This window comes from Propithecus coquereli, unplaced genomic scaffold (genome assembly GCF_000956105.1).
Source record: "Propithecus coquereli isolate 6110/MARCELLA unplaced genomic scaffold, Pcoq_1.0 Scaffold81, whole genome shotgun sequence".
Classification (NCBI taxonomy): Eukaryota; Metazoa; Chordata; class Mammalia; order Primates; family Indriidae; genus Propithecus; species Propithecus coquereli.
In genome coordinates this window covers 4,295,386-4,321,047 of record NW_012154285.1, presented here as the reverse complement: position 1 = coordinate 4,321,047, position 25,662 = coordinate 4,295,386, and the positions used below count along the sequence as shown (strand labels likewise).

General features: G+C 39.8%; 1 protein-coding gene across 8 annotated transcripts in view; it reads right to left on the bottom strand.

The window, feature by feature from the left end:
• Positions 1 to 25,662, bottom strand: part of CLIP1 (CAP-GLY domain containing linker protein 1) — a 133,194-nt gene that overhangs the window by 32,934 nt on the left and 74,598 nt on the right. For 3 of the 8 annotated variants that reach the window (XM_012663504.1, XM_012663509.1, XM_012663505.1), the window contains 12 exons: positions 25,510 to 25,570; positions 24,210 to 24,242; positions 20,939 to 21,043; positions 16,325 to 17,269; positions 14,372 to 14,488; positions 12,357 to 12,414; positions 11,988 to 12,071; positions 10,962 to 11,118; positions 9,046 to 9,211; positions 8,732 to 8,947; positions 2,553 to 2,669; positions 436 to 542 (listed from right to left, as the gene is read on the bottom strand). In XM_012663504.1, the coding sequence (XP_012518958.1) occupies positions 436 to 542; positions 2,553 to 2,669; positions 8,732 to 8,947; positions 9,046 to 9,211; positions 10,962 to 11,118; positions 11,988 to 12,071; positions 12,357 to 12,414; positions 14,372 to 14,488; positions 16,325 to 17,269; positions 20,939 to 21,043; positions 24,210 to 24,242; positions 25,510 to 25,570 (2,166 nt within the window). The remainder of the gene's footprint in view (positions 1 to 435; positions 543 to 2,552; positions 2,670 to 8,731; positions 8,948 to 9,045; positions 9,212 to 10,961; positions 11,119 to 11,987; positions 12,072 to 12,356; positions 12,415 to 14,371; positions 14,489 to 16,324; positions 17,270 to 20,938; positions 21,044 to 24,209; positions 24,243 to 25,509; positions 25,571 to 25,662) is intronic. The other 5 variants (XM_012663506.1, XM_012663507.1, XM_012663510.1 and 2 more) reach the window with 5 other exon arrangements.

Genomic DNA, 25,662 nt, shown 5'->3' with positions numbered 1-25,662 from the left:
ATTTTTAGTTGTCCAGATCATTTCTTTCTATTTTTTTTTAGTAGAGACGGGGTCTCGCTCTTGTTCAGGCTGGTCTCAAACTCCTGACTTTGAGCGATCCACCCGCCTCGGCCTCCCAGAGTGCTAGGATTACAGGTGTGAGCCACCGCGCCCGGCCTACTTGTACTTTGATAAGGCTTCACAGAGTTACATTCGAGTCCCAAACATAGGTGAGGCCAGCACACATGTCATCTTGATCCGTTAACTTAGCTGCAGTTCTGATTTAACAATGGTTATTGGGGTTACTTCTGGGGTATGCAATACTGTGTGGAGTATGGAGGGTGACTATTAGTTTTTACTTCGTGTAATTTTCAAATATTTTAAAAATAATTAGCATTGTTTTCACTTTTTCAATTTAAAATAAGTTCCACAATTTTTCTCAGGAGATAAACTTACATTTCTTTTCTGAATTCTTCCATTTTTTGATTCTCTACCGTCAAGAGTTCTTTTGATTTGTTCAGCTCTTCCACATTTTTCAAGTTGTTTTCTTTAAGTGTGTCCAACTTTAAGACCAAGAGAAAAAAACTTGATGAAATTATTTCATTTTCCAATGACATGACTGGACAAATTATTCACAAAAATGTTTATTAAAAAGAAAGAGGAAATTAATCACTTGCAAAACAAAAAAAAGTCACCTGGGTGAAGAGATTACAAATGACAAATCTATTATAAACTGCAAACCTCCTCCTTACACATTTAGTTCAGCATTTCCTGCACATCTGGCCAAAATGTCACACTGAATTGCTATTAATACATAAATTAAAACTGAAGTTTTCTTTCATCTTGTGTAAATTCTTAATATTTAATCACTGAACTTGCTATTCAATATGATCCATCTTAAAAAAACAAGAAGCAAATTGCAAAGCAATGACATCAGCAGGAACTATTTTTTGCAATGAGAAGAAACCCTTTTCCTCCCCCGTAGATTAGTAATCTAGGGTACGATATTTTTCAATGTCAGTACCAGATTCACATAGTCCTCATTACAAAAATCATTTGAATCAAAATATTTGTAGGTTGAACAAAATTTAGTTATCTATCTGAACTTGAACCTGAAGATGAAAAAGCCATGTCTTAGGACTAAAGGGCTCTCACGCCCATTCAACCCCATTCACCTACCCATGGGGGACAGAGGCCTAGGGCCTGGCCCCTGCTGGGAAGGCAGACGTGTTACTGGGATGAGTGGGGATGCCCAGAGGCACTGGCAGGTGGCTGGGGCTCTCAGTGGACAGCCCCTACCAAGGACAGGCCGCTATGCCTCAAGTGTGCTCCTGGGCCGTGCTGGCTTTCTCGGCCGTGCGTAGCAGTCTCCTTTGGCCACGTCACATGCCACCAGTCAGGAGTCCTAGAAAGTGTCTTGCTAGTTTTAACACCATCACTTTCCTTATAATGCCCTCTAACATTCCAGATTTAGAGACCAATAAAAACAAAATATCACAATGGCTCCAAGAAACGGTTCGTCCAGTCTGGTATGCTGGCTATAACAAAAGGGATATGTTAAGGAAGGAAACAGTTCCCTTTGATTCCATCCTCAAACGTTAGAGCCATTCCCTAAAATCTTCTCATTTACTTTAGCCTTCTAATTTTGATTAATACCTATGATTTTTTAATGCCTTTATATTTTTAGCTTGTCTTTTTCTGTTAGGAGTGTCAGTTCCATTAGATGAATGTATGTGAAGTTTGGTTATTTACCCTATTAATTACCTCGAAATGTTCATGTCTTTATAGATTTTGATCTCTGTCCCTCCACAATGAGGAGGCCTGGTCTTCACAGTGGCTATTCAGCTTGGCCATCCCCTCCCCTTGCTTTCATTCCTTACTGTCTTACCTGCCTATTATTTTAAAAAGCATCTGAAGTTCTACAGAACTTCCCGTAGCCATTTCAGTGAGACAGTCTGCTTAAGATTTAGGCAACAGCTTTCCAAAGGAAAGAAGGGTTGGTATGAGCTGGGAGGGCGGGAGTAGAGGAATCACAGGAGGGTACAGAAGGAGAAATGATACTTGTGGACAGAATCAGAATATCTTGACGCCACAAATTTGTCCCAGCTCCAGAAGTGACTCATTCAAGATGACACAAAAGGAAATCGGTACCGAATTAGGGCAAGAAAAGACCTACATCAAACTCAGGGCCGAGGAATGGAATTTCATGGCTTGAAGTTGGGGAAGAGAAGAGAAAAACAATGTGTGTGATGTAAGATAAAGAATACAAAAACTAGAGGATGCCGTCAGTACCTCCTCTCACTAGGGCTGTCATTAAATAGCTGTCTTAGAAAGCCACGCTGTTAGGGTTTCCCCTTGACGTGTCCCGGTTGATCCTACTGAGCAAGTAATGAAGTAATACACTTTATTTAGTATCATCGTGGCTCTAGTGTACATTCATCCAACCCACTATCATAGAGCAAACCTGGGCAAGGCCACACTTCAAAAAAATAAGCAATCCTGAGTTAATGATCACACATTCCATGAAGCCGGTAAGCTGTTCTTTGTACAAAAAGCCATTTAAATCTGATTACTTCATTCTGTAGTTTTTCATTTGTTTGCTTGGTGTCCTCCAAGGAGGCCAGCGTCTCGGTCTTCTCTTTGGTCATCTGTTCCATTAGCTGCATGGCATCTTCCGCTGTCTGAGCAGCCTAAATACAAGGGAACACTGTGAGAAATGAGGACACCCCTCGCCGACACCGTTAGGTGACGATCAGGCTGTGCTGCTTTGCGTCTGTGTGGGTAGGGGAGGCACACACAGAGGGTGAGTGAGTCACCAACCCAGTGTTCAAACACCCAGATCAAGACACGAAAGGTCTTCACTCTGAAGTAGAACAAGGGAGCAGACCCTTTCGTGCCATTTCTCATTAAGTCAATTGTTATGCAATTTGCATATTTTCAGACTCTCTAAACCTACACCTTTCAATGAAAGTTCCAAGTTATTTACACTGACAAGCATGCTCTCTTCATTCTGACTTATATTTAAGAGACTGTTCAGTGATAATAAAGAGTAACATCCTTATATAGCTGAATTTATCTGAATCATATAAATTAAAAATACTATCTTTGCTATTTCAAATTTGGGGCTTTTGAAATCATTCAAAATTTAGGTTGGGAATTTTTCAAATAAAAATAAAAATTATTTGGGCACTTCTAACATAAGGCTCAAGAGTTGAATGAGAAGCATTTAGTGGAGAAGTCTATGAGAGCAGCTGAGAGTAATGAATATAAACATGGCTGTGAATAAAAAAGATGTATGCATATGGAGACCAATTCTTAGCTGCTAAATATCAAAAGTAATCATAAAAAGATTTAAAAATAATCATAAAAATACATTAAAATCTAGCCGGGCATGGTGGTGCACACCTGTAGTGCCAGCTACTTGGGAGGCTGAGACAGGAGGATTGCTTGAGCCCAGGAGTCTAGCCTGAGTAATATAGCGAGACCCCATCTCTAATAAAAAAGCAAATTAAAATCTTTTTAGGCACTTGCTTATAATTTCATTTGGTCTAGTAAAGTTTATGGGAATTCTGCATATCTATTCTATTACCAGCCACGAAGATTTCAATGGAATCTTCCAACTCCAAATGGACACAGTTAAATGGAATCTTCCAACTCCAAATGGACACAGTTAAATGGAATCTTCCAACTCCAAATGAAACAGTAAAAGTCAAATAGATGATACTATATTCAGTATGTGCCCATCTTACTATAGTTCTTAAGCCTTTAAGAACCACAGTTAACCTTTTCACGGTTTCTCCTTAAATTAAAAAATAAATCCTTTTTATTCACAGTTTGCAATTTTTTCAAATGGGAAGAGACTACTACAATTAGATATTTAGTAAAGAATCTCCTTTCGGACAGACTGTAATAAACAGCTTGAGACATCCAAGCAACTGATTTAATGGGGTGGATTTCCATAAGCAGAAATGAAGAAAAATCACCTAAGCCACTAGAGTTAGTGCACAGTGTTAGTAAGGAGTCCAGGTGCTCAATACTTGAACCTCTCACTTTACCGTAAATGAATGAAGAGTCTCGAGCTCTCTAATTTTAAGGGTAAGCTTGCTCTTGTCTTTCCTCAAAGTACGGTTTTCAGTTTGACATTCTAGGAGGTTGGCTGAAATATGGCTGTTGGTTTTGGCCAACTGGCTGATCTCTTTCTGAAGGATGAAGTAACTTTCTGCCAGGTTCTCCTTTTCCTTCAGGAGCTGGTCCTTCTCCAGCATCATCTCTCTTTTCCCTGCTAGGAGGTTCTTGTTGTCCTGTATCACCTGGGCTCTTTCAGCCAGGGTCACCTCATGGTTTAGCCGAAGGTCATCCAGGATCTTGGTGAGGCAGCTGTGCAGTTCCTGCAGTTCCAACTTGGATTTGGACAAGGAAGCAAAATCGCTTTTCAGAGTCTCTATATTGGCAGCGAGTTGAGCTGTTTCTGCATTCAAGAGTTCCTTTTCCTTAATTATCTCTACTACTTTTTGCTCCGATTTGGTCTTCTCTTGGATCAGCACAAACTTCTCAGACTGCAGCTCCTCAGTACACACTCTTAACTCTTCCACCTCCTGCTCCAGGAGTGCCATTCTCCCGTGAAGTTTGTTTTTTTCATACAAGGATGACTCGTTCTCCTTCGCTCTTGCTTCTTGTTCCAGGATTAAGGACTGCCGCATTTTGTGGATCTCCTCATTTAATTTCTGACACTCCTCTTGCAGGCTCAAGCCATCTCTCAACAAAATGTTCTTTTCAGAACAACAAGTCTTAAGTTCAACATTCAAACTCTCCTTTGCATGCAATATGTTAGTGTGCTCTTTTTCTAGATTCTTTTTGGCATTTTGTGCCTCTTTCAGCAACAAAGAGAGATCACACTTGCTGGCCGCTAGTTCTTGGTTTTCCTTTTTTCTCTCTTGAAGCTCCTTCTTCAGAGCATCAATATTACCAAGTAGTTTCATCTTCTCGTGCACAATGATTCTTCTGTTCGCAGACTCTTGATCATATTTCCTTTTAAGGTCTCCTATAGCTTTGAAGGAATTTTCTCTCTCTGCAAGTAAATCTCCATTTTGCAATTCCAGTGCAGATTTTTCTTTCAAGAGACTATCCTGCTGCTTTTTAAGCTTAGTAAATTTCTGACAAACCATCTCCTTCTCAGAAGTTAGATAACTGATCTTCTCATTCAGGCTCATCTCAATACGGGCAGCCTCTTCTGAGCATTTATTGAGCTTTTCAGTGATGACCCTATTTTCACTTAAAAGTTCTTCTTTTTCGGCCAAAAGTCTCCTCTCAGAGGCGGCCAGGGTTTCTTTCTCATGCAGAAGCTGGATGCACTCAGAGTCTGTGATTGCCCGACTGGCCTTAATTTCTTCCAGCAGCTTTGTGAGGCTCGAGTTTGTGGCCTGGAGTTGCCCCATCTCCAGCTCTGCCTTTCTCAGAGCTTTGCTGGCATCATCCACCTGCTCCTGGAGCCCACTGGCTTCCATGCGGAGCAGCTGTTGGACCTGGAGGGCGGCCTCCAGGTTGGCACGCAGCTTTTCCTGATCTTGAAGCAGCATGTCCTTCTCCAACTGCAGATCTCGGTTGTTCTGGAGAAGATTATCTCGTTCTATCTTTAAGGCTATGCGCATGTTATCGAGACTTGACTGTTTCTCTAAAGCTGACTTTTTCTCAGCTGTGAGATCTTCGATCTCTTGTGCCAAGGTTTTCTGATCTTTGACTAGCTCCTCATAAGAGCTCTGAAGCTTCTGAATAATGTCATCCTTATCTTTAGCCAAGACAAGGTTTTCGGTAGTAAGTTTCTTGATCTGATCCTCCAGGTGATCTTTTTCTTCCCGATCCTTCTTAGACCCAGCAATCAAAGTATCTTTACTGAACTGGAGCTCTTCAATAAGTGCCTGCATGCTCGCCTTGGAAGCTTGCAAAGAGTCATTTTCCACATTTATCTTCAAGAGTTCTTCCTGTGCAATATTGATTTCTTTAAGCCATTTCTCTCTCTCAACAGCCAAAGCTTCATTATTGAGATGTTCCTGCTGATAAAGCTTTTCAGCATCTTGCTTTTCTTCTAAGACTTTCTCCTTTTCTAAATTAAGAGTTTCATTTATTGACCACAGTTTCTGTTGGTCTTCCTGAAGTAAAGTTATTTTGGCCTCCACCTCTATAAGCTTTGACAAAAGTGAACCTTTTTCTAACTTTAAATCATTTCCCTCCTGTGCAAGAAGCTGCTTCTCTGATTTCAGACCCCTCAGCTCTTCTGACATTAGTTCAATTTCTTTTTTGGCTGATGTTAACAAATAAGTTAGCGACTACAGAAACAAAAGATGGGAAGAATGGAAACAAAAATGAAATCAAGCAGACAAATGCAAGCCCAAATAATATAACCTAAATTATAAATGCTTAAAAATGTCTACAATAAACCTTATAGAAACTATCTGAATAGCAGGAAAAAGAAACTAGATAAACAGAGCCCATAAAAAGATAATACAAAGCAAGCTTAGCTTTGTAAAATGCTTATTTATCTATCAGCTTATTTTATCTTTGAAACAACTTGTGAAATTATTCCTGGTAGTTGCCTAGAAGACAAAGACAGTAGCACGACTTTGACATCGGGGCATAAGATTCTTTCCTGCCATTCTAATTATACAATTATTTCTAACGTAGAAAGGATTCATAGAAGAATTTTTTAAAACACAATTCAAAGAACTACAAAAAGTGAGTACATTTTAACTAAAAAAAAAAGGAGACGTATAAAAAGGGAAAATAAATTGTCTTTAAACCAAATGCAGGACCTTACCTACTAAAGGACAGTCACTGGGCTGAGAGTGAGTTAGTCCCAACATCACCCATAATTTATTAAAACATACAGGCTAATATCTAGCCTTTGGTGACCAAAATGGATAGATTTTTTTTTTAATTGTATTGATTTTTAAGATAATTTGACCACAGTGTCTATACTGGGGCTGTCCAGAAAATTCTGCAATGCTATAAATGTATAGTAGCCACTGACTACTGAGCACCTGAAATGTGGTGAGTGCAACTAATATGGTGTTTAATTTTATTAAAATGTAACAAATTTAAATTGTCTCACATGGCTGGTGGCTACTGTATTGGAGAGCACAGCTACAGACCACTGGCTCTTAAAACAGGGAACATGGAGGCTTCGTGGGCTCTATGAACCTCCTGAAATTGTATGTCAAACTTGTTGAGTGCATATGCAAACAATCCTAGGAAAACATCCTTAGGTTTCATCAGATTCTCCAGAGTCTACGACTCATTAAAATCCACTGAAATCAGCTACAGACAACTTTAGAGGGGGAATAATCCTGGCATTTTAACCAAATGACCCTTGTATGAAACCAACAGACAAAATCAGTGAGGCCTTACACAACCTACTGGAGTGCTGTAGCGTGGTCAGGTTGCAACATTTTAAAGGAAATACTAAAAAACTGGAGTGTGTCCCGGTAAAGGAAACCACAAAGACAAAAGATCTGGGAATTATATCCAGTGTTAAACGGCTCATAAAACTGGAGGTGTTTTCAGAGAGGAGGAAAGCCTTGACTGTGCAGGTGCAAGAGGCAGAATATGGGCCCCTCACATGACACATTATGTCACCGTCCACTTAGGAGGTTTTTAATGGGATTGGTTTCAAGTCCTACATACGCTCTTTCATAATTTCTATTAAACTCCTTTATAAACATTTCTCTAACACATTAAATGTAAATAAAGACAAGTATTTACTTTTCTTTGAGCAATTAAAAAGTTAAATAGTAGTAGGAAGGTTGAATGTCATTAAGCTACCAGAGTCAAAAAAAATACATTGGGAGGCTGGCAGTGGTGACTCACGCCTGTAATCCCACCACTCTGGGAGGCAGAGATGGGAGGATTGCTTGAGGCCAGGAGTTCGAGGACAGCCTAAGCAAGAGTAAGACTCCATTTCTACAAAAAATAGAAAAAATTAGCCAAGAGTGGTGGCGCTCGCCTGTAGTCCCAGCTACTCGGGAGGCTGAAGCAGGAGAATCGCTGGAGCCCAGGAGTGCGAGGTTGCATCAGCTGTGATGACGCTACTGCACTCTAGCTGGGGCGACAGAGCGAGACTCTGTCACAGAAAAAAAAAAATATATATATATATGTATGGCACAGATCCAATCCTGACACCATAAAATGAAATCCAACATATCCAGTTCTACTCTATCTACTAATAGGATGGTTCCTCACTACCCTCGAATCCAGCTTCCTTATAAATAAGCTCACAGTGCCTTCCTGGGGACATAGAAAAGCCCTCTCTAGAGTTCTCAACTCTGTTCCTCCAACCAGGCTCTCTCCAGCCTTGATTCTCTACTTACTTGGGCTCTGCCTCTTGCTTTTCTGCAACATGTCTCTCTCAACCCTAGTGCAAGGTGGCAACAAGCACGGCCTAGATTAGAGGAACAAGCAGGTAGACAGAGCTCAGGCAACACAAGAATCTTTGTGACAGCTGGGGAACAAGCAGCATGGGGGTGATGGCTACACAGTACATTCAGGAGAAAGACCTGTAGCCATCATCCCCGAGAAGGGGCAGCAGCTGGCACAAAACGCTTGAAGCCACAAGAAACATAATTTACCACCCTGCCACAGGCTCAGAAGGTTAACATTTGCAGAGGCCAACTCTGCAGCTGCTTTCTCAGCAGCCTTCCAGCCTCACGCAGAACTCGAGCAAGCTACGATGCAACAGCAATAATTCTCTCCCACAACATACTTTGGCTTTGTCAGCTTGTTTTTTCAGTTCCTCCATCTCCTGCAACAAGCTGCTGTTCTCCTCTCGCACAGCCTTCAGCTTATCCTCTGTGTCCAACAGCACCTTCTGCAGGTTCTGCAGGATTTCTTCGTGCTTGGTTTTTGTCTCAGAACTGGCTTCTTCATACCTGGCTTTCAGATCCTGACATTGGTTGTGGCTTGTTTCCACCTTCTTTTCCTGCAGAAACCCCGAGTGGAGGAGTAAGTCATCTAGCCTTAGCTGCACCGCCCCTTGGCTTCCTTGCCAGTGAGCAGTACCATTTATTCTCCCCTTACCAGGTCCAGCAGTTTCTTCTCCAGTTCTTTCTTTTCTTCCTGGTGCTTTTTAGCTGCTTCTTGCTGGCTCTGTTCAGCTTTGAGAGTTACTTCCCCGATACTTTTCTGTAGAAAACTTGTATTTTCGTTAGCCTTTGTAAGTTTCAGCTGTAATTCTTCTACACATCTAGAGCAAGTTTCAATACAAGGTGTCAGATTTTTCTTAACAATGTTTTAAATTTAAGAATTAGATTAAAAACATACTATTGATAACAATTGTATTAATAAGAGTTATGAGTAACATCTGAAATAGGCCAAAAAACATGACCTGCCTAAAGAATAAGTTTAACAGTTGTGATAGTTATCGATACACTATTTAGAGTAACAACTTCTATAATTGTGAAGGTTTCTTACTTTATGTCATAAGGAAAAATGAGTGAAAAAGAAACATATTAAACGAAATGCATATTTAGAAAGTTTTAAACTTTAGCAGACTAGATTACAGAAAAAATTCATTCCAGTGCCTCTTGAGAACAGAAGATACAAAAATGACAATAAACAACTTGAAGTTCTACCTTAAAAAGAACCATGTGGCCAAAGATGTATAGGAAGCATGGGACGCTGACCTAGAGAACAGGCTATCAGAAAACACAGGGGGGAAACTTGGGGTCATCTCTGGAGTTTATACCTATAAAACACCTATAGAAATGGAACTTCTAGAAGGCACTGCACCACAACCACCCGTGCAGCTATGCCTGCCTCACAGCAAGTTTGAGCAAAGCTGCCCAACTGAGGCCTGGCCACTGATCACCCGTGACTCTGAACTGTGTGTGGGTGAACAGCTGGATGGAAATATGACTTTGCAAGTAGTAACACTTTAAGAAGCAGAATTCTAATGGTCCTAAAAAGTCCTAGAAAAGTGTTTGTCTTATAAATGAAAACATCTGATTTTTATAAGACTGCTCTTAAAAGAAAAAAAAAATCAAAGCAGTAGGAACCTAACAGAGCCAAGCACAGCTGTTAAGATAAAAGAAACTGCAGCACTAAGGAAGTAGTGTAGTAAGTGGGAACAGCAAGGGCTCTGAGACCAGAAGGCCCAGATCTGGAAGCTCAGGCAAGTTACTTAACCCCAGTAAGCCTCAGTTACTTTTTCTTTGAAATGGGAATAATGCTAAACTCACCTCATAGGATTACTGTGAGAATCTGAAAATATACTCCGTGTAAAGCTTTTAGCATAGTGCCCAGCACATAGTAAACACTTAGTAAATATTACTTATCATTACATTTAAATAAATTGAAAATTTTTTTTTTTTTGAGACAGAGTCTCACTGTGTTGCCCGGGCTAGAGTGCCGTGGCGTCATCCTAGCTCACAGCAACCTCAAACTCCTGGGCTTAAGCGATCCTCCTGCCTCAGCCTCCCGAGTAGCTGGGACTACAGGCATGCGCCACCATGCCCGGCTAATTTTTTTCTATATATTTTTAGTTGTCCAATTAATTTCTTTCTAATTTTAGTAGAGACAGGGTCTTGCTCTTGCTCAGGCTGGTCTCGAACTCCTGAGCTCAAACAATCCGCCCGCCTTGGCCTCCCAGAGAGCTAGGATTACAGGCGTGAGCCACCGCGCCCGGCCTGAAAATATTTTTAACTACCTATAAACAATGCCACTAAACACTACTACTTTTTCTTCACAAGTCACCAAAAAGTCTATAAATAATATTGTATTTCTTAACTCTGTCCTTCTTGACATGTCAGAATCATAAAACCCCTTTTAGAAAGTTAAACAGTTGACTCAAGGACACAATGAGGTAGTAACAAAAAGAAATAGAGACAGGGAACTTTAGAACGTGACAATCCCGAATGTTTTGTCTCCCCTCTCGTGGAGACACTGCTACAGAGCCCTGCCTGACGTAGGCACGCTTATTAACACATTCGTGGTACCTTTCTTTCAGCCGTAACTCATCGTTCATTTTTGTCAGCTGAGAAGAATTATCTCCTGACATCTTCATTATTTCTGCAATGTCGTTTTCCAGTTTTTCCTTTGCCTTTATCAACTGCTCTTCTCTTTCATCTCTCTCTCTAAATTTTGCCTCCATATCTAAATACATAGAGAAGAAAGAATCGCACTGCTGTGTTACAACTGATAAAAATTTATTGGGTGCATCCTTGCTCTGGTAATATTTGCATATGGCAATCCCTGCCCTCATGAAAATCACATTCCAGCAAAGGCAACAGACAGACAATAAACAAGATAAAGAAAAGAAATAGTATAAATGGTGGTAAGCACTAAGAGGAAAAATAAATTAAGGCAGGGAAAGGAGCTGGGAAGGAGGTGAAAATTTTAGATGGGGCCTCGCTAAGATGGTGACATTTGAGTGAAGGCTGAAGGAAGTGAGGGGAAAGGGGACGGTGAGCGCAAAGGCTCTGGGCAGGAACGCGTCCCAGTGTGAGTGAGGAGGCAACACGGTGGCAGCGCAGTGAGCAAGGGGAGGGTGATCGAGATGAAATCCAGGGAGACGGGCCTGATCCTGGTAAGGACCACAGCTTTCACGGGGCGGACGGGAGCCGTTGGATGATCTTACACAAGGAAGCGACATGATCCGACTTCACTTTAAAAAGACCACTCTGGCTCCTGTGTTAAGAACAGACTGAAGTGGGCAAGGGCAGCAGCAGCGAGCCTGGGTGGTCGGCTGTCACCGTAATTGGGATGAAAGATGCTCATTGGCTTGGAGCAAGGACAGCAGAGGAAGTGGTGACAGGTGGTGGATTCTGGCTCTTTTGAAAACAGAGCAAAGAGGACTTGCTGAAGGTTACAGCTCTCAAAGAAGCATTTCATTATGTTCTATCACCACAATGTGTGAGGAGGTTACACCTGCACAGTAGATATGTTATGGAACATTCTACAGCTGTCTCAAATCCTGGGAAGCCGACTATATTTAACGTTTGGTAACCAGAGACATCTCTTACCTGCCAAATTTTCTCTCAGCTTCTCCAATTCAGAAGATAGCATGTTAAACTCTTCCTCCTTTTGGTGTAATTTACTTAGAGTTTCTATTTAGGATAAAGTTAAAAGTTTAATATGTTTCATATTTAATAATCCGTCTAGAGCTTGGCTGTCTTATAACCCAATCAAATCATATGCCTGTGAAATTTGAGAGCACAGGACACTAAAAAGTCCCACTACAACTCACACCGCCGTGCAGAATGCTGAAGCAGGGGTGCAGCTTTCTTTGCCTCCCCAAATCTGTGCGCTGTTCTGTGCACTCCAGAGGCCAGCTCCAGTTTGAGAGTATGACATTCTCTAAAGCAATCTGCTCACACTTTAGTAAGACATACCTTGCATACTTCTCTGAGCAGAGACCATCTCCTCTGAAGCATCAGCAAACTTTCCTTTCTAAAGAAAAAGAATTGGATATTCAGAATAGAAAGATTTCAAATCATAAAAAGTTTCTATCAATTATAACTACGATACTATCAACTTTTTGCTGCTGGTCTTGTTTCATTAAAACTAAACTAACATACTTAAAACACGTAGGCACCAATTACTACCATATGTGCACAAACACACATGAATGAGTGGTTTGCATATGTGCATGCATGAGGTATGCATGTCTACCTGCGTGCACAGGTATGTGCATATGTGTGTACACATGTGGCGTGTGTGCGTGCTCCGTCATGTTGCTACTCATCAAACAGCAGACCTTCACTTTAGGAATCCACGTGAGACAGTGAACAGAGTTCTGAATTTTTTTATTTCTGAGAGTGATCTGAGTGTCACATCTTGTATCTAGGTCTGTGTCAACTACTCTTTAAATTGAAAAGGTCCATCAGTCACTTACTGCTCAAGATCTCCTTTTCCAAACATTACAATTAAAAATCATTCTCCCGGTTGTCCTGAGATAAACTTTGAGCTAGCTACACCAAGAGAATTTTTAAATGAGTATTTCTAACTAACTAGCATTATAAAAAGATGGGCACATGAGCCACACGTCCATCAAAGCCCACAGGCTGCCCACCTGTGCTATTCCCAAAGCCAGACTCATGGTGGCATGTTTTCTCTTAAGAGTATATGGAGGAATAACTTACTGAAGAGAGGGGAAAAAAAAAAAGGCAAGGCATCCTAAAAGTTTAGGGAAGAGGGAAGAGAAATGATGTGGAACTCAAAATATCTTCTTAGAGGACACCAACTCACAAAATGGTGATTCCCAGGCCAACTTCTTCTGAAAATGTAGCTAAAATATTATATACCAGAACAGTCCAAAAGAACTCTCTGCGATGATGGAAATGTTTCCTACTGTGCTGTGGCTAGTAGCCACATAGGGCTATTGAGCACTTAAAATGTAGCTAGTGTAACTGAGCAACTGAATCTTAAATTTTATTTAACTTTAATGCATTTAAATTTACATAGTCATATGTGGACAGCAGCTAGCATACTGAAGAGCACAACTATGTACTTACCATTAAAAAAAAGTAGAATATTGTAATATTGGCACTTAGATAAAGAAAAAAAAGTCACACGCTTTTATTTACCACTGTTATTAGCACAGACGTTTAACAAATAGGGAACAGGAAGGTAGGTGAAAGGTCTGGGACAACTGATTCTTAGTAGCTACTGTTTCTCCTGTCTAGCTTCTCTGCAAGCCTACAACTCTCCCTTTCCATGATGTGTGGGTACCACTGGCACTATTCATGATTATAAGCCTTTGTTTAAAGTCAAGTTTTTGGTGTAGGAGGCAGGTGCAGGAGGAAGGAAGAAAGCTAACAAAAGGTAAGAAAAATCACGTCTTTCAACTTGGGACTAAGGAAAGAGAAAATATACAAAAGGAAAAGTAATTTCCTGAGGTAGGATAAACCTGAGTTATAATATTTTTTGTATTCCTTCTATTAGACAGCACCCTGCCTCGCCAACAGAGGGTGCTGATGACTAGGACGGCTGGGTGGCTTTGTGCCCCACGTAGCCACAAAGCAGATGGGAGAAGGCATAGTACAAGAACCTCGTTATAAATGAAACCTGATTGTATTCCATGTGTCACTTGGAAGGTCCCTGTGTTTAGTGAAACTAAGTAATCAGTAACATTCCAAAGTAGTGCATTACGAGAGGCAAAGGGATAGATTTAAAAAACAAATGAAACAAACAAACAAAAAAACAGTAATACCTACCTTAATTGCTAGTTTGGGTTTGATCTGATTGCCCTTAAGGTACAGTATTTAACAGCCAATAACTAACACATTAAGTCAACACTTTGAAGGAGAAGGGAAATAGCTGGAAAATTTCTCTCTTTATGGAGAATTATTTTAAAAACAGGAAATGGCCAGAAACCCTGAGATGCAGATTCCCAGTAGGTACTTACCAAAATCTGAAGTTCTTTTTCCAAAGCCTCTTTCACTTGACTGACTTCACTCAAATTTTCCTGAAGGTTAGTAAGCTTTACCTCTTTCCCCTGGAGCTCTTTGGTAATGTTACTAGCCTAACATACAGTTACATGGTATAGAAGCAAATGAACAAAAAGAAAACAAAAAAGAATGAGAAGGAAAAAATAAAACGAATATAAAAAATTCATGAGAAACAAACAGAACAAAACTGAAAAGAATAAAAAGTTTTCTTTTTAAATTCTAAGAAGCCAGTGACTTTTCAAACAATCAGTGCTGATTGTCTAATGGGTATTTTAAATAGTCAAAATAGACTTTTTCTATACCTCAGTTTGGAATATCAGCATGATCTAAAGCAGAAAGTGCAGATGCTTGCTTTCTAAATGAGATACTTGAGCCATTTCATTTACTGGACCTTAAAAACCTTAAGACAGGAATGATGGGCACATGTGGTCTACGTTATTTTCCATAATTTTATATATGCTTAAATTATTTCAACATTAGAATAAGTAAAATTTAAAAATCTACTAGACAACAGTCATCAAAACTTTGTTTTCATTAAATCTTGACGTAAAAAATGAACTAACCATTAGCTACGTATTATCTTCTAATCGATTTTTGTGTATTGACCGGTACTTTGGAACCACATGAGGAGATTTGAGAAAAATTTCCGATATAACCAGTTTGTTATCTTCAACTACGGTCACTTAGTAATTTTTTGCTGTTTGTCTGTCCTCACCTCTCCCCACTTAACCATCACAACCCTTCCTTCTTTGCCAATAGAGCAGCTTCTCCCGCAAATTGCTCAGAACATTCAGCATCAATATCAGCGCCTCAACTAGTGGCAGGACTGAGAAAGAATTCCTCGAACAATCCTTAAAAATGAAGATGACATTTAACAAGACTAGTTAGTAAGAAATGCAGCTGGCGAATGTTTCATACAATTTCCTATGCCTTGACCAAATGCACACTTGTGCAGTTTTTCCTCAAAAAAGCAAGAGACAGACTGTGTTCTCATTGTGCCATAGAAAAAACACCAATGAGACACAAGCGACAATGCAAAGGGCTCCAGGCTCTTAACCTTGGTTTTGCCGTGAATGTTATTTACCGTAGCACGTTCATTTACAAGAGTCAAGAAGCACTCAGAGTTCACATTCTGTTTTAGTACTTAACCCTACAGACAGGCAACGTGTCGCTTAGGGTCAGGGATATGTTCTGAGAACTGCGTTGTTAGGTGATTTTGTCACCGTGCAAACCACAGAGTGTACTTACACAAACCTAGATGGTGTGACCTACTACACACCTAGGCTACATGGTGTGGTCTATTGCTCCTGGGCCACAAACTGTACAGCATGTTACCATATTGAATACTGTAGGCACCTGTAACACAATGGTATGTATTTTTGTATCTAAACTAGAAAGCCTACAGTAAAAACACAATAATATAATCTCATGGGACCACCATCGTATAATACATGCGGGTCTGTCATGCAGCACGTGACTGTATGTGGGCAGGAAAGGAGGACATAATCTTGTAAGTTTCCATCTTATCCATTCACTCATTTACCTTAACACCGTTGTCTTAGGGAGCTATTATAAGCAGAGATTGCAGACTGGAACTAAGCTTAAACAAGAAATCTTGGCATAGCCCAGGGTAAAGTAACAGAGAAGGTACCCAGATAGTAGGCAACCAAAATGAATTTACATGGCTGAGCCATACTTTTCTCTAATCTCCTCAGATGAAACCACACTCAAGAGATACTCAGAAGATATTAATACTATACTATACTCAACTGGGAGCATCAAGCAATTTGTTTTAATTGAATCAGGAATTTGGAAGATGAATTACCTGAACTCGAAAGTAACATAAATGCGAAATAAGGAAAACAAATGGAAAAGAAAAAAAAAAAAAGATGGAGGATGTCAATACAAACCTTGCCACTTTCAGCATTCTTTTCAATCTCTAAATTTTTAATCTGTTTCTCAGCTGCCTCAAGCTGCTGTCTAAGTTTCTCGATTTCCGATTTACCTTCGGAACTGGCTTTCCGAAGTGCATCAAGATCCAAGAGCTTTTCTTCGGTAGCCTTGAGCTGTGATGTAAAATTATCAATAACCTTGGTTTGTTCATTGCATTTGGCTTGCAGTACCTCTAGTTCCTTTACCTTTATTTCAGCTTCCTGTAATTTGTTTAATGTGTCTTCCATTTCTACTAGATGCTGGTCTTCCGCTTTGTCCAGTTTCGACTTGATGGCTTCCAGACTGTTCTCCTTTTCTTTAATGACTTTCATCAGTTTAGCCCTTAGGGCTTCTATCTCTTTAGCATGGGCAGACCGTTCAGAGTCTTGTTGATTCTGCAAATTTTCTATTTCATGCTGGTAATCTAGTCTTACTTTCTCTATTTGCGTTTTTAACTCAGCAAATTCTGCTGCCTCCATTCCAACCCCTTTGCTAAAGGACACCTTCAGCTCTTCCATCGCCTGCTGGTGGGATGCAATGGCCGTCTCCAGCTTGGACTTCCACAGAGCTATCACATCTGAATTCTCTTTGTTGGCATGATCAAGCTTGCTTTTCAATGACTCGTTTTCTTTGGAAAGTTTCTCCATGGCAGTATTAAGTGCCTTTATCTCCTTCTGATGAGTTTCTTCCTGGGCTCCAAAATATTCTTTCAGAGAAGTTATTTCTCTCCGGTGGTCAGTATGGGTGACTTCTAACTTTTCTTGCAAAGAGCTTATCTCCTGCAAGAGGGAAAGCGACATATCCACATCCCCAGCAGGTTTATTGGACTCTAGCCTTCTTCGGAGCTCAGCTACTTCCTGTACTCTCAATGCTAGGTCTTTCTCTAGTTCCATTATACGTGACTTTTCTGATACTGTAGCCACCTATTAACAGCAGTCCAGAAAAAAAAAAAGATTATTTAAATAATAAATTACTGATGCTTTTCCTTAACCCTGAAGATATTTAATAACTATCTCATCTCAGGCAGCAGTCAAGCCGTTGCAAATGATTACAGGTTACTGTATCTCTAATTGTGATAATGGCTTAAGCCCAATTTTGGTAGCTCCAATTCAAAATTATAATCTTCAGCAAACTTCTACCATTTTGAGACACTAAAGGAATCTAAAATCAATATTGAGTTTAACTCACCCCCAAAATACTTCTTTTTCCTCTAATGAAGCTTAAATCAAGGAAGTGTCCATTAATTGGTAAGTCAACAGAAACAGTAACTTTCAAAGTTCTCCCGACAGAAAGAATCTTCCTTATTTTGCCAGTTTTTTCTACCCCACTTCATCCAGGATGCATAAATGTTTATCCATCTGATGGCGCTGATCTTACAGACTGTGCTGCCACAGCCGCTACTAGCCACATAGGACTACCGAGCACTTGAAATGTGGCTCATCTGAAGTGAGATGTGCTGTTAAGTGTAAAATACACATCAGATTTTGAAGACTTAGAAAAAATGAACAGAAGTCATCTTGTTTCTATATTGATTGTATGATAAAATAAGATTTTGGACATATCCGTTTACATAAAATATATTATTAATTTCACCTATAACTTACTAAGTTAGTTAATGCGGGTTCCAGAAAATCGTAAGTTGTAGACATGTAGCTTGCATTACGCATCTACTGGATAGCACTGGTATAAGAGATCTAAAATTACCTATCAAATGTTTCAAATACATCACCTATAAAGCCTCCATTATCAAATGGATAATGAAGAATTAACTTACTAACCTTTTTTAAAAAAGACAAAGTAAGAATGATTACTTACCTGCAATTATACATAAGAATCTTACACTGAGGCTCCCTTTTGGATTTTATAATTCTATCAGCATTTGGATGTACACATCTTGTTCCCCTAACCCAGTGGTTCTCAGACGTTACTATGCACATGAATCACCTGGAATGCATGTCTAAAATGCAAGTTTCTAGCTACTCCCACATATTTTGATTCTATTTGAGCTCTCAGGTAGTACCCAGGAATCTGCTCTTTTTGAATAAACGCTTCAGGGCTAGGAAAAACACTTTCTTAACCTGTGTCTCTTCATTCTTAGAAAATTATTTCCCTCTGCTACCTGGTAGGCAGTCAGTTTAGTGAACAGAATATGTAGAAAATGGTAGCTTCAGGCATAAAAATTATTTGACTAACCTGGGAAATAGAAGGGAACATAAATAATTTAAAAACAGCACTGAGTCCCAAATTGTAAGGATCAAAACTCTGAATTCAACACTCCTCTCCCACACTGCCTTTATTGGGACAGAAAATAACGGATATGTTTCTTCCATTTCCTCTGCCCACCTACGGGCTATAATACCTACAAAGACTAAAACATCCTCAAGAGAAGAGGACAAGAAAGCACTTGGGTCTCCTAAACTGCATAATCTAGTCATTAAAAATTTCAGAGTTGACATAATTGCTGTCCCTTCGAGATTAGACATGCTCCAGGTTAAAGATGTTAATTCATTTACATACAGTTTTCTGGGGAGAGAAGAATCCAAGAATTTGTTACCTCAAAATAAGGTACGAAATATTAATAAACCCCAGGGCTGCAAAGTCTTTAGCATCAATAAATTAAATCCAACAGGGCAATAGTTCTTAGTTACAATTAACAGCCAAATGAAAAATAATGAAATGTAAATAATAATGTGATTACACTTTATATGGTATTTTCATATAAAGTATAGCACTTCTATTTTTTTGTTTTATTTTCCAAAGTCTGCCCTTGGTGGAAACTACCTATGTGTCTGCCTCTCCCACCAGTGTGAGACCATAAATTAAGTCAGGAATCATTTCTTATTCCTTCTAATACCTCTACAGCACCAGGCACACTGTTTGTAAACTGGATTTATTGGCAAAAAGGAATTCTAAAGTGCTTCCTAAAAAGTAACGTAGGTGATATGAAACTTATGTGGGTCGTTGGTTATTTTCACGCTTGGCAAACCAAGAGTGAGGATCAATGGAAGACACACTTTGTTATGGAAATATGTAAGCTTTCATCTGAAATATTTGGATAAACCATGCTGTAAACAGATGCCTTCTTACCCAGAGCGCAAAGAAGGCATCGTTGTCGTTTGCTGACAAAATAAAGATACGGGAGAGGAGTTCAGAAGTAAAAAATATATATATCCTTACTTCAACAGCCAGTCACACCAAAGGAACTCACTCTCATTAGTCCCTTTTATTTCTCAGGTCAGTTCTTCCGCTCTCAGGTAACAAAGAAACAGCACCAAATTACCATTTTATTTTTTTTTTTTCTTATCAAATACACAGGAGAAATCTTTAGTGTTGAGGCTGAGAATATTTTCTTTCATCTTAAAAAATAAAAACTTATGACATAGAGAAGGAAAATTACTCAATTGCCTAGATTTTTAGATCAATGATTTCTCATTGTATAAAAATTTCTATAAATACTAATAATTCAAAAAAAATCAGGATATCAAATTTGATCAGGGACAGGGTAATTTTAGAATTTTAAAGGTAAGAATCTGGGCAATTTAGCTATTGACAGACAAATTCATGATTTAAAGGTATACATGAATATATATTTTTATATGTGTATGACTCTGATTATTTCTTAAATCTTTTAGCATAAAACTACTTCCATAATAGACAGACTCCATTCTGTGCTGGTTAAGAGCAAACACTCTGGAACCAAATGGCCCTGATGCAAATTCTGCCTCCACTATTATCATTAGCTGTGTGACCTCAGGCAAATTATTTCCCCTCTCTGTGCTTTAGTGTTCTTGTCTGTAAAATGGAAACAATAATACTCCCTATCTTCTATGGTTGTGGTGAGACTGAATGCTACTTGCAAAGCACTTAGAATCGTGCCTGGCACAAAGTTAGCACTATATAGGTGCTTTAATATATAAATAAACTAAAGCATGACTGATGCACTGGCTCCAAAGGCCAAACACAGTAAGCTGGAGACAGTAAGAAGCCATTCTGTTCCCAACACACGTTTCCTTCCTGACTACTAGATTTTAACCTCCTGGGTAACAGAAAGGAGGGAGGTGCAAAGAGAGATCGGCTATCAAGAAAAAAAGATAACTGGAGTAAAAGTCCTTAACTCTCATTAAAAAGAGCCAGCGTTTCCATCTCCTTCCCCCACAAGGCCAGGGAAGAGGCAGGAAAAGAGAGCTAAAGTATTAACGAAATAAAAAAAATTATTGAAAAAAATCCAACAACTAGGAATATGAGAACAAGAGGACAATTGACTGCTTGTGGCAAACTAGAGAAATGTATTTCAAGGTATTAATACAAAGAACTTCAAATACAGTTATACCCATTAGTTTTTATGGGTGTAAAGTTTCTGATACAATTTTGGTTGAGTTAACCAAAGGAGTAAGTTTTTACTTTTGACAATAGATTTGATATAAAATACCTGTGCCTACCCATCAGCGTAAGCTCAAGAACATCTGAATAGTACCAAGACCAAACTCAGTTGAACCACTGGGTCAAGGCTCAGGCCAGCCACCATGTACGTCACCCGCGGTGTCCACACTCACACGCATGGGTCTGCTTCATGAAATAGTGAAAACCATTACCCTAGTGTCTTCTAACTCCCTCTGGAGTTTGTCAGCTTTGGTCTTTTCAAAGAGCAGGCTCTGTTCAAGCTCCTTAATGCGGGCATGCTCCAGTTTGGTCTGCGTCTGTTAGTAAAAAGGAAGAGGAAGAGAACACAACAGTGCCACCATGACATGCCAGCACGAAAGGAGAGAGCGCGGCATGCAGGCTGAGCCACCAGTACCTTCCGCCAAAGGATGAACAAAAAGGGTGATGGAGAAGGGGAGAGGATGGAATGAGATGAGGAGGCTGGGTGAGGATGAGCACTATGGACAAAAGGGTGGTGGTGGGCACGGGACATGAGCTGGTCTCTTCGGAAACAAAAAATGGAAAACGCATGAGGCAAGATGAAGTGTCAGACGCGTGCAGCCAAATATAAGTTACATTGATAAGTGAAGTTTATCAGCACAAATTAGAAAAGTTAATATCCCTCTAAACTATCACTTTCCCTCCTCCCCACGATGGCTACTTGACATTAATGTGTATGTAACTGACTCGATGGCTTCAAAAAGTAGATTAACCCTCAGAACGGTCCTCACTATCACTTAAACATGAAAGAGATAATGTCGCAAACCTTGAAGTGTCCTCTAAGTCCTTAGAGCAGATCCTTGCATTTTGGCACATAATTTAACATGAAAAAGGGTCAAGTAATAACCCTAATAAAGGGAATCCAGAAACTAGAGCCTAGGAAATCACACCAGGGGCCTTTCCAGAAATGGTTGGGAAGGGTGTGAGTCAGATTCTCAGCAGCATTCTCACGTATGACAGGTCGGGAGCCGTGGAAACTCTAATTTCCTCCCAACAGTGGATTTCCCAAAAGCTATTCGTCTTCAGCGGGGAAGAAAGGAATCGAAATTACAAAGAGAAAATTCAGTAATAATTATCCTCCACAGCCCCCATCTCTGAAGCAGACCAATTAAGAGGCTCGGAGCAGGAGAAAAGTTTAGCTCAAGCTGGTAAGGGGCTTATTATTTTTATCCCTAGATGAAGTCATTTTTATCAGCTCGGAGGGAAGAAAGCTGAGAAATGGTGACTCAACACAAAGGCATGAGTGAACTCACGCACAAAGAGCTGGTGGGATCCTAACGTGACCAGAGCCTCCAAGATCTCACAGATACTCTGCACGCCTCATCACCACGTCCCCAGGTGTCACCTGATGAGGAACCCAGAGGGCAATCTCGTTCTAAGAGGTCTAAGTGCGGCAGAATCTTAACCAATCTGAAATAATCTAGGGATCCAAATGTACCTTTCCCCCCACCCACCTCTCCTAGCCAAGAGGTTATCAGCTATCAGAATGACAAAACTATTGACAGGGCAGCTCTCAGCAGCTGCTAGTTACTTGTATTAATTTAAATATTTTGTGGTTCTAAATGACCTATCAGTCTGGACAATTATGGGCAATGAAAAAATGACAACAGACTCTAAACAAAGTGAACAAAGTAGTACAGAACTTGAGTAGAAGGTGGAATGTAAAAATAAAGGTTATAAACATCTTCACTCACTCTAGTGGTACTCAGGGAACTGCAATGCATTCAAGAAGTCACTTTGCTTGTGAACCAGGTAAACAGAAACCATCAAGGGACATTTAAAACATGAATGAAAAAATTTCTTAAAACTTCTTCATCTGTCTCAGCTCTTTACATTCCATGAAAATAATGAGATAAAATTCAAAACCTAATTGTCTGGATAGTCCCCTTGGTCCGTATGTGCCTTATACAGAAGTTGTTCGATTTTATCTGCTTTTACAAAAGAAGAATCTAATCCAGATCTACATATCGAGGTCACAACCTCAGGAACTGAAACCCAAAAAATACAGTGATAGGAAAAGGCAAAAGGTAACAGAACCTTTCTTCTCTTGACACTGTTAAGTGTCTTCTGGGTGAACGGTCACTACTTCCCGATGAAAAGTAAATATACATTTAATGTGACCTCCTCTCCATTCAGAGATATTCCAGACGAGCACAGCTAATGCCTTCTTACTGATGGGTACATACACAATTTATCTGGGCTCTACAGTGCGTCTCATCAGTTAGCAGCAAGGGAGCTAGTGATCCACTTCCAGGCCACAGCACACAGTAAAAATGTGACACCAAACAGGACAACTCTCCTTTTAAAATTATTTCTTTCTTAAATAAGACACAGAGTATCCCAAGAGGAAAGTCCTGGGACAGGGGACCGAGAAGGAAAGCGGAGGCTTTGCAAGAAGCGCACAAGAGAGGCAGGAGGGAGATCCCATGCAGACTGACACCGGCTGCAGCGCGAGCCTGTTTTGGAAGGAGAGGAGAGACCCAGATCACTGAAGTAGCTTCACAGAAAGGAACCCTTCAGAATGAAGGCCTTTCAAAAAGTCCAGTCTTGAGTTGTCTATTTCAGCTGCCAGGAGGTGGTAGGAAGAAAAGGAGTTCTTTGTTTTAATGTCATTCTTTCGTGGTAGTAAATCAAAGCAAAAAGATGTCAGGTTCTTTTCAACCAGCATCACAGCTGGCAGGGTATGCTGAGCAGCAGTGCTCTGGAGGCCACTTGGGGAAGATTCGTATTGGGTGTCTGATCTTAATCAGAGGGAGGAAGATAAAGAAAACACTTACACGCCTAGTGGCGCTGCTACTAGAAAAATCTCACTTCAATAATAATAAATTTAAAAACACACAGTGTCTTCACTGAACAACGTCTACCTCCAGTTTCACAAACCAGGGAAAATACTCTTATCAGCACACGGCAGTTTGAACGTCGTGTCAGCAGCACTGGCGAGCGCTGGCCAGCAGGGGTCGCGCACGGGAAAGGCAGCCAGTCAGAGCCGGGAGTCTCACAATTGCCTTTTCTCTCGTGGGAAGTACAACCAGCAGCCTGAGAAACCTCCCCAGATTTCCTACCACTCTGCATCCAGTATGTTTTATGCCTCAGTCAGCTATTTTCTCTTTTGGAATAATTCCAAAATTAGAAGACATTACGAATTAGGTGAAGAAGGCCAGGCCTCCTGACAAAAAAACTTCTTTTTCCGTTTTGGTAAAAGTCTTTATAAAGCAAACATTGGCCTATTCATTAAACAAATCAATTTACAGAGCTTAGTCATTACATACAATTTCTTCAGGATACAAATGTGATTGCTTTGAAAGCCACATGCAGAGAAATATTAAGGTCAATGTCCCAAGGTCAGATTATGCCGTTAGTATTTGAGTGTATCAATAAGCATTTTAATCTGTAATCAATCTGTGTTAACAGGGGAAATATCCACACAGTTAAGTGCCCTCTTACATTCTCAGGATCTTCAGAAATCTGGCTCTTTTGCTATCAGTAAAAAAATAAAAAAATTAAACAACAACAAAAAAGAGATTTAACTAAGGTTTCACTATGTGTTAGGGTTTCAAGATAACTTTATTTGATTAATTTCAAGTAAGTTTATCAGACAGACTCTGCTAGCCTAGTGCTGATGTAAATATTTTAACTTGGCCCTCCCCAAACACCACAGGCTGTATTTCATATGAATTAGATGATGATATGAAACTTCTAATGAGACTTTGGGTGTTTGTAAATGGATGAGAACAACACAAAAGTCAACTAAAGGATTGTGACTGCATGTGAAATGAGTGAAGAAGGTATCTATTAAATTGTTAATGAACCATTACATTCTGGGCCCTACAAAATAAGAAGTCAGAAAATGTTCCCCTTACTCCTTGTAAAGACTGTAAAGATGTTCATTTCCAAAGAAATCAGAGTTCCTGTTTGGAAGGACATGGTGTGGGCAGCCAACAGACTCTAAAATTGTAATGGCAGCAAAAAATGTATATTTGGGGAAATGCACAGACAAGTGCAATTTTTACTAAAGAACCAAAAATCTGAAAAATTTTAAAACATTAATTTATATTTTAATCGTACATCTAGCAATGGCTTGAAACCAACAAAACCATTTAATTGTGTCTAATTAAAAAACTAATATGAATAATTGTTAAGAAGAGACGAGAAACCTGACACTAAAGCAAAATCTATGAACTTTAAACATGCCATGGAAGTAAAAGAAGTTGAAATATAAATTGCTCTTGTTTTTTGCTCTGGTAATTACTTTTTTAAAAAATTAACTATGAGAAACTATAATTTGTTCCTTTTATATGGTTATAAAAGAATCTATGCGGCTCAACTGAAAAGCAAAGAGCTTTGTTACAGATTATGATGATGAAATAAAAAATGCTCTTTAAAATGCCATTGTTAATAATCAGAGGAACATATATAGTCTCACTTAGGACTGCTTTCAATTGAGGACGCACTGCCAGATTTATGACATGATTAAATCTAACTCATGGTTTTGAATTTTGAAGCATGAGAAGAGTAGTGAGAATTTTCCTTGGCCACAGGACGTGGGACACCACAGTCACAGGCCCAAGGGCTGGCATCATCACTGTAAAGCCACACCCACAACCCAGCGTGGCCAGAGAGGGTGGGGTTCCTGCCATTCCCTCAGTTGAGTGTTCTGGCCACACGTGTCAGTTGGCACATTATTTCACCCATGTTACTGAATACTGGTACCCATAAAGCTTTAGAGAGCTGGAGGACATTTTACCTCAAGATCGCCTTTGGTAATTGACTCTTCTTCAACCCGGAACTGAAGGTCCTCAACCTTCCTGTGGAATAAAACCAAAACAAAGCACTTAAGAAAGTAATTATTTCCTTACCCCGCACCATACCCCCTCCCCCGCCAAAAAATAATCTGTAA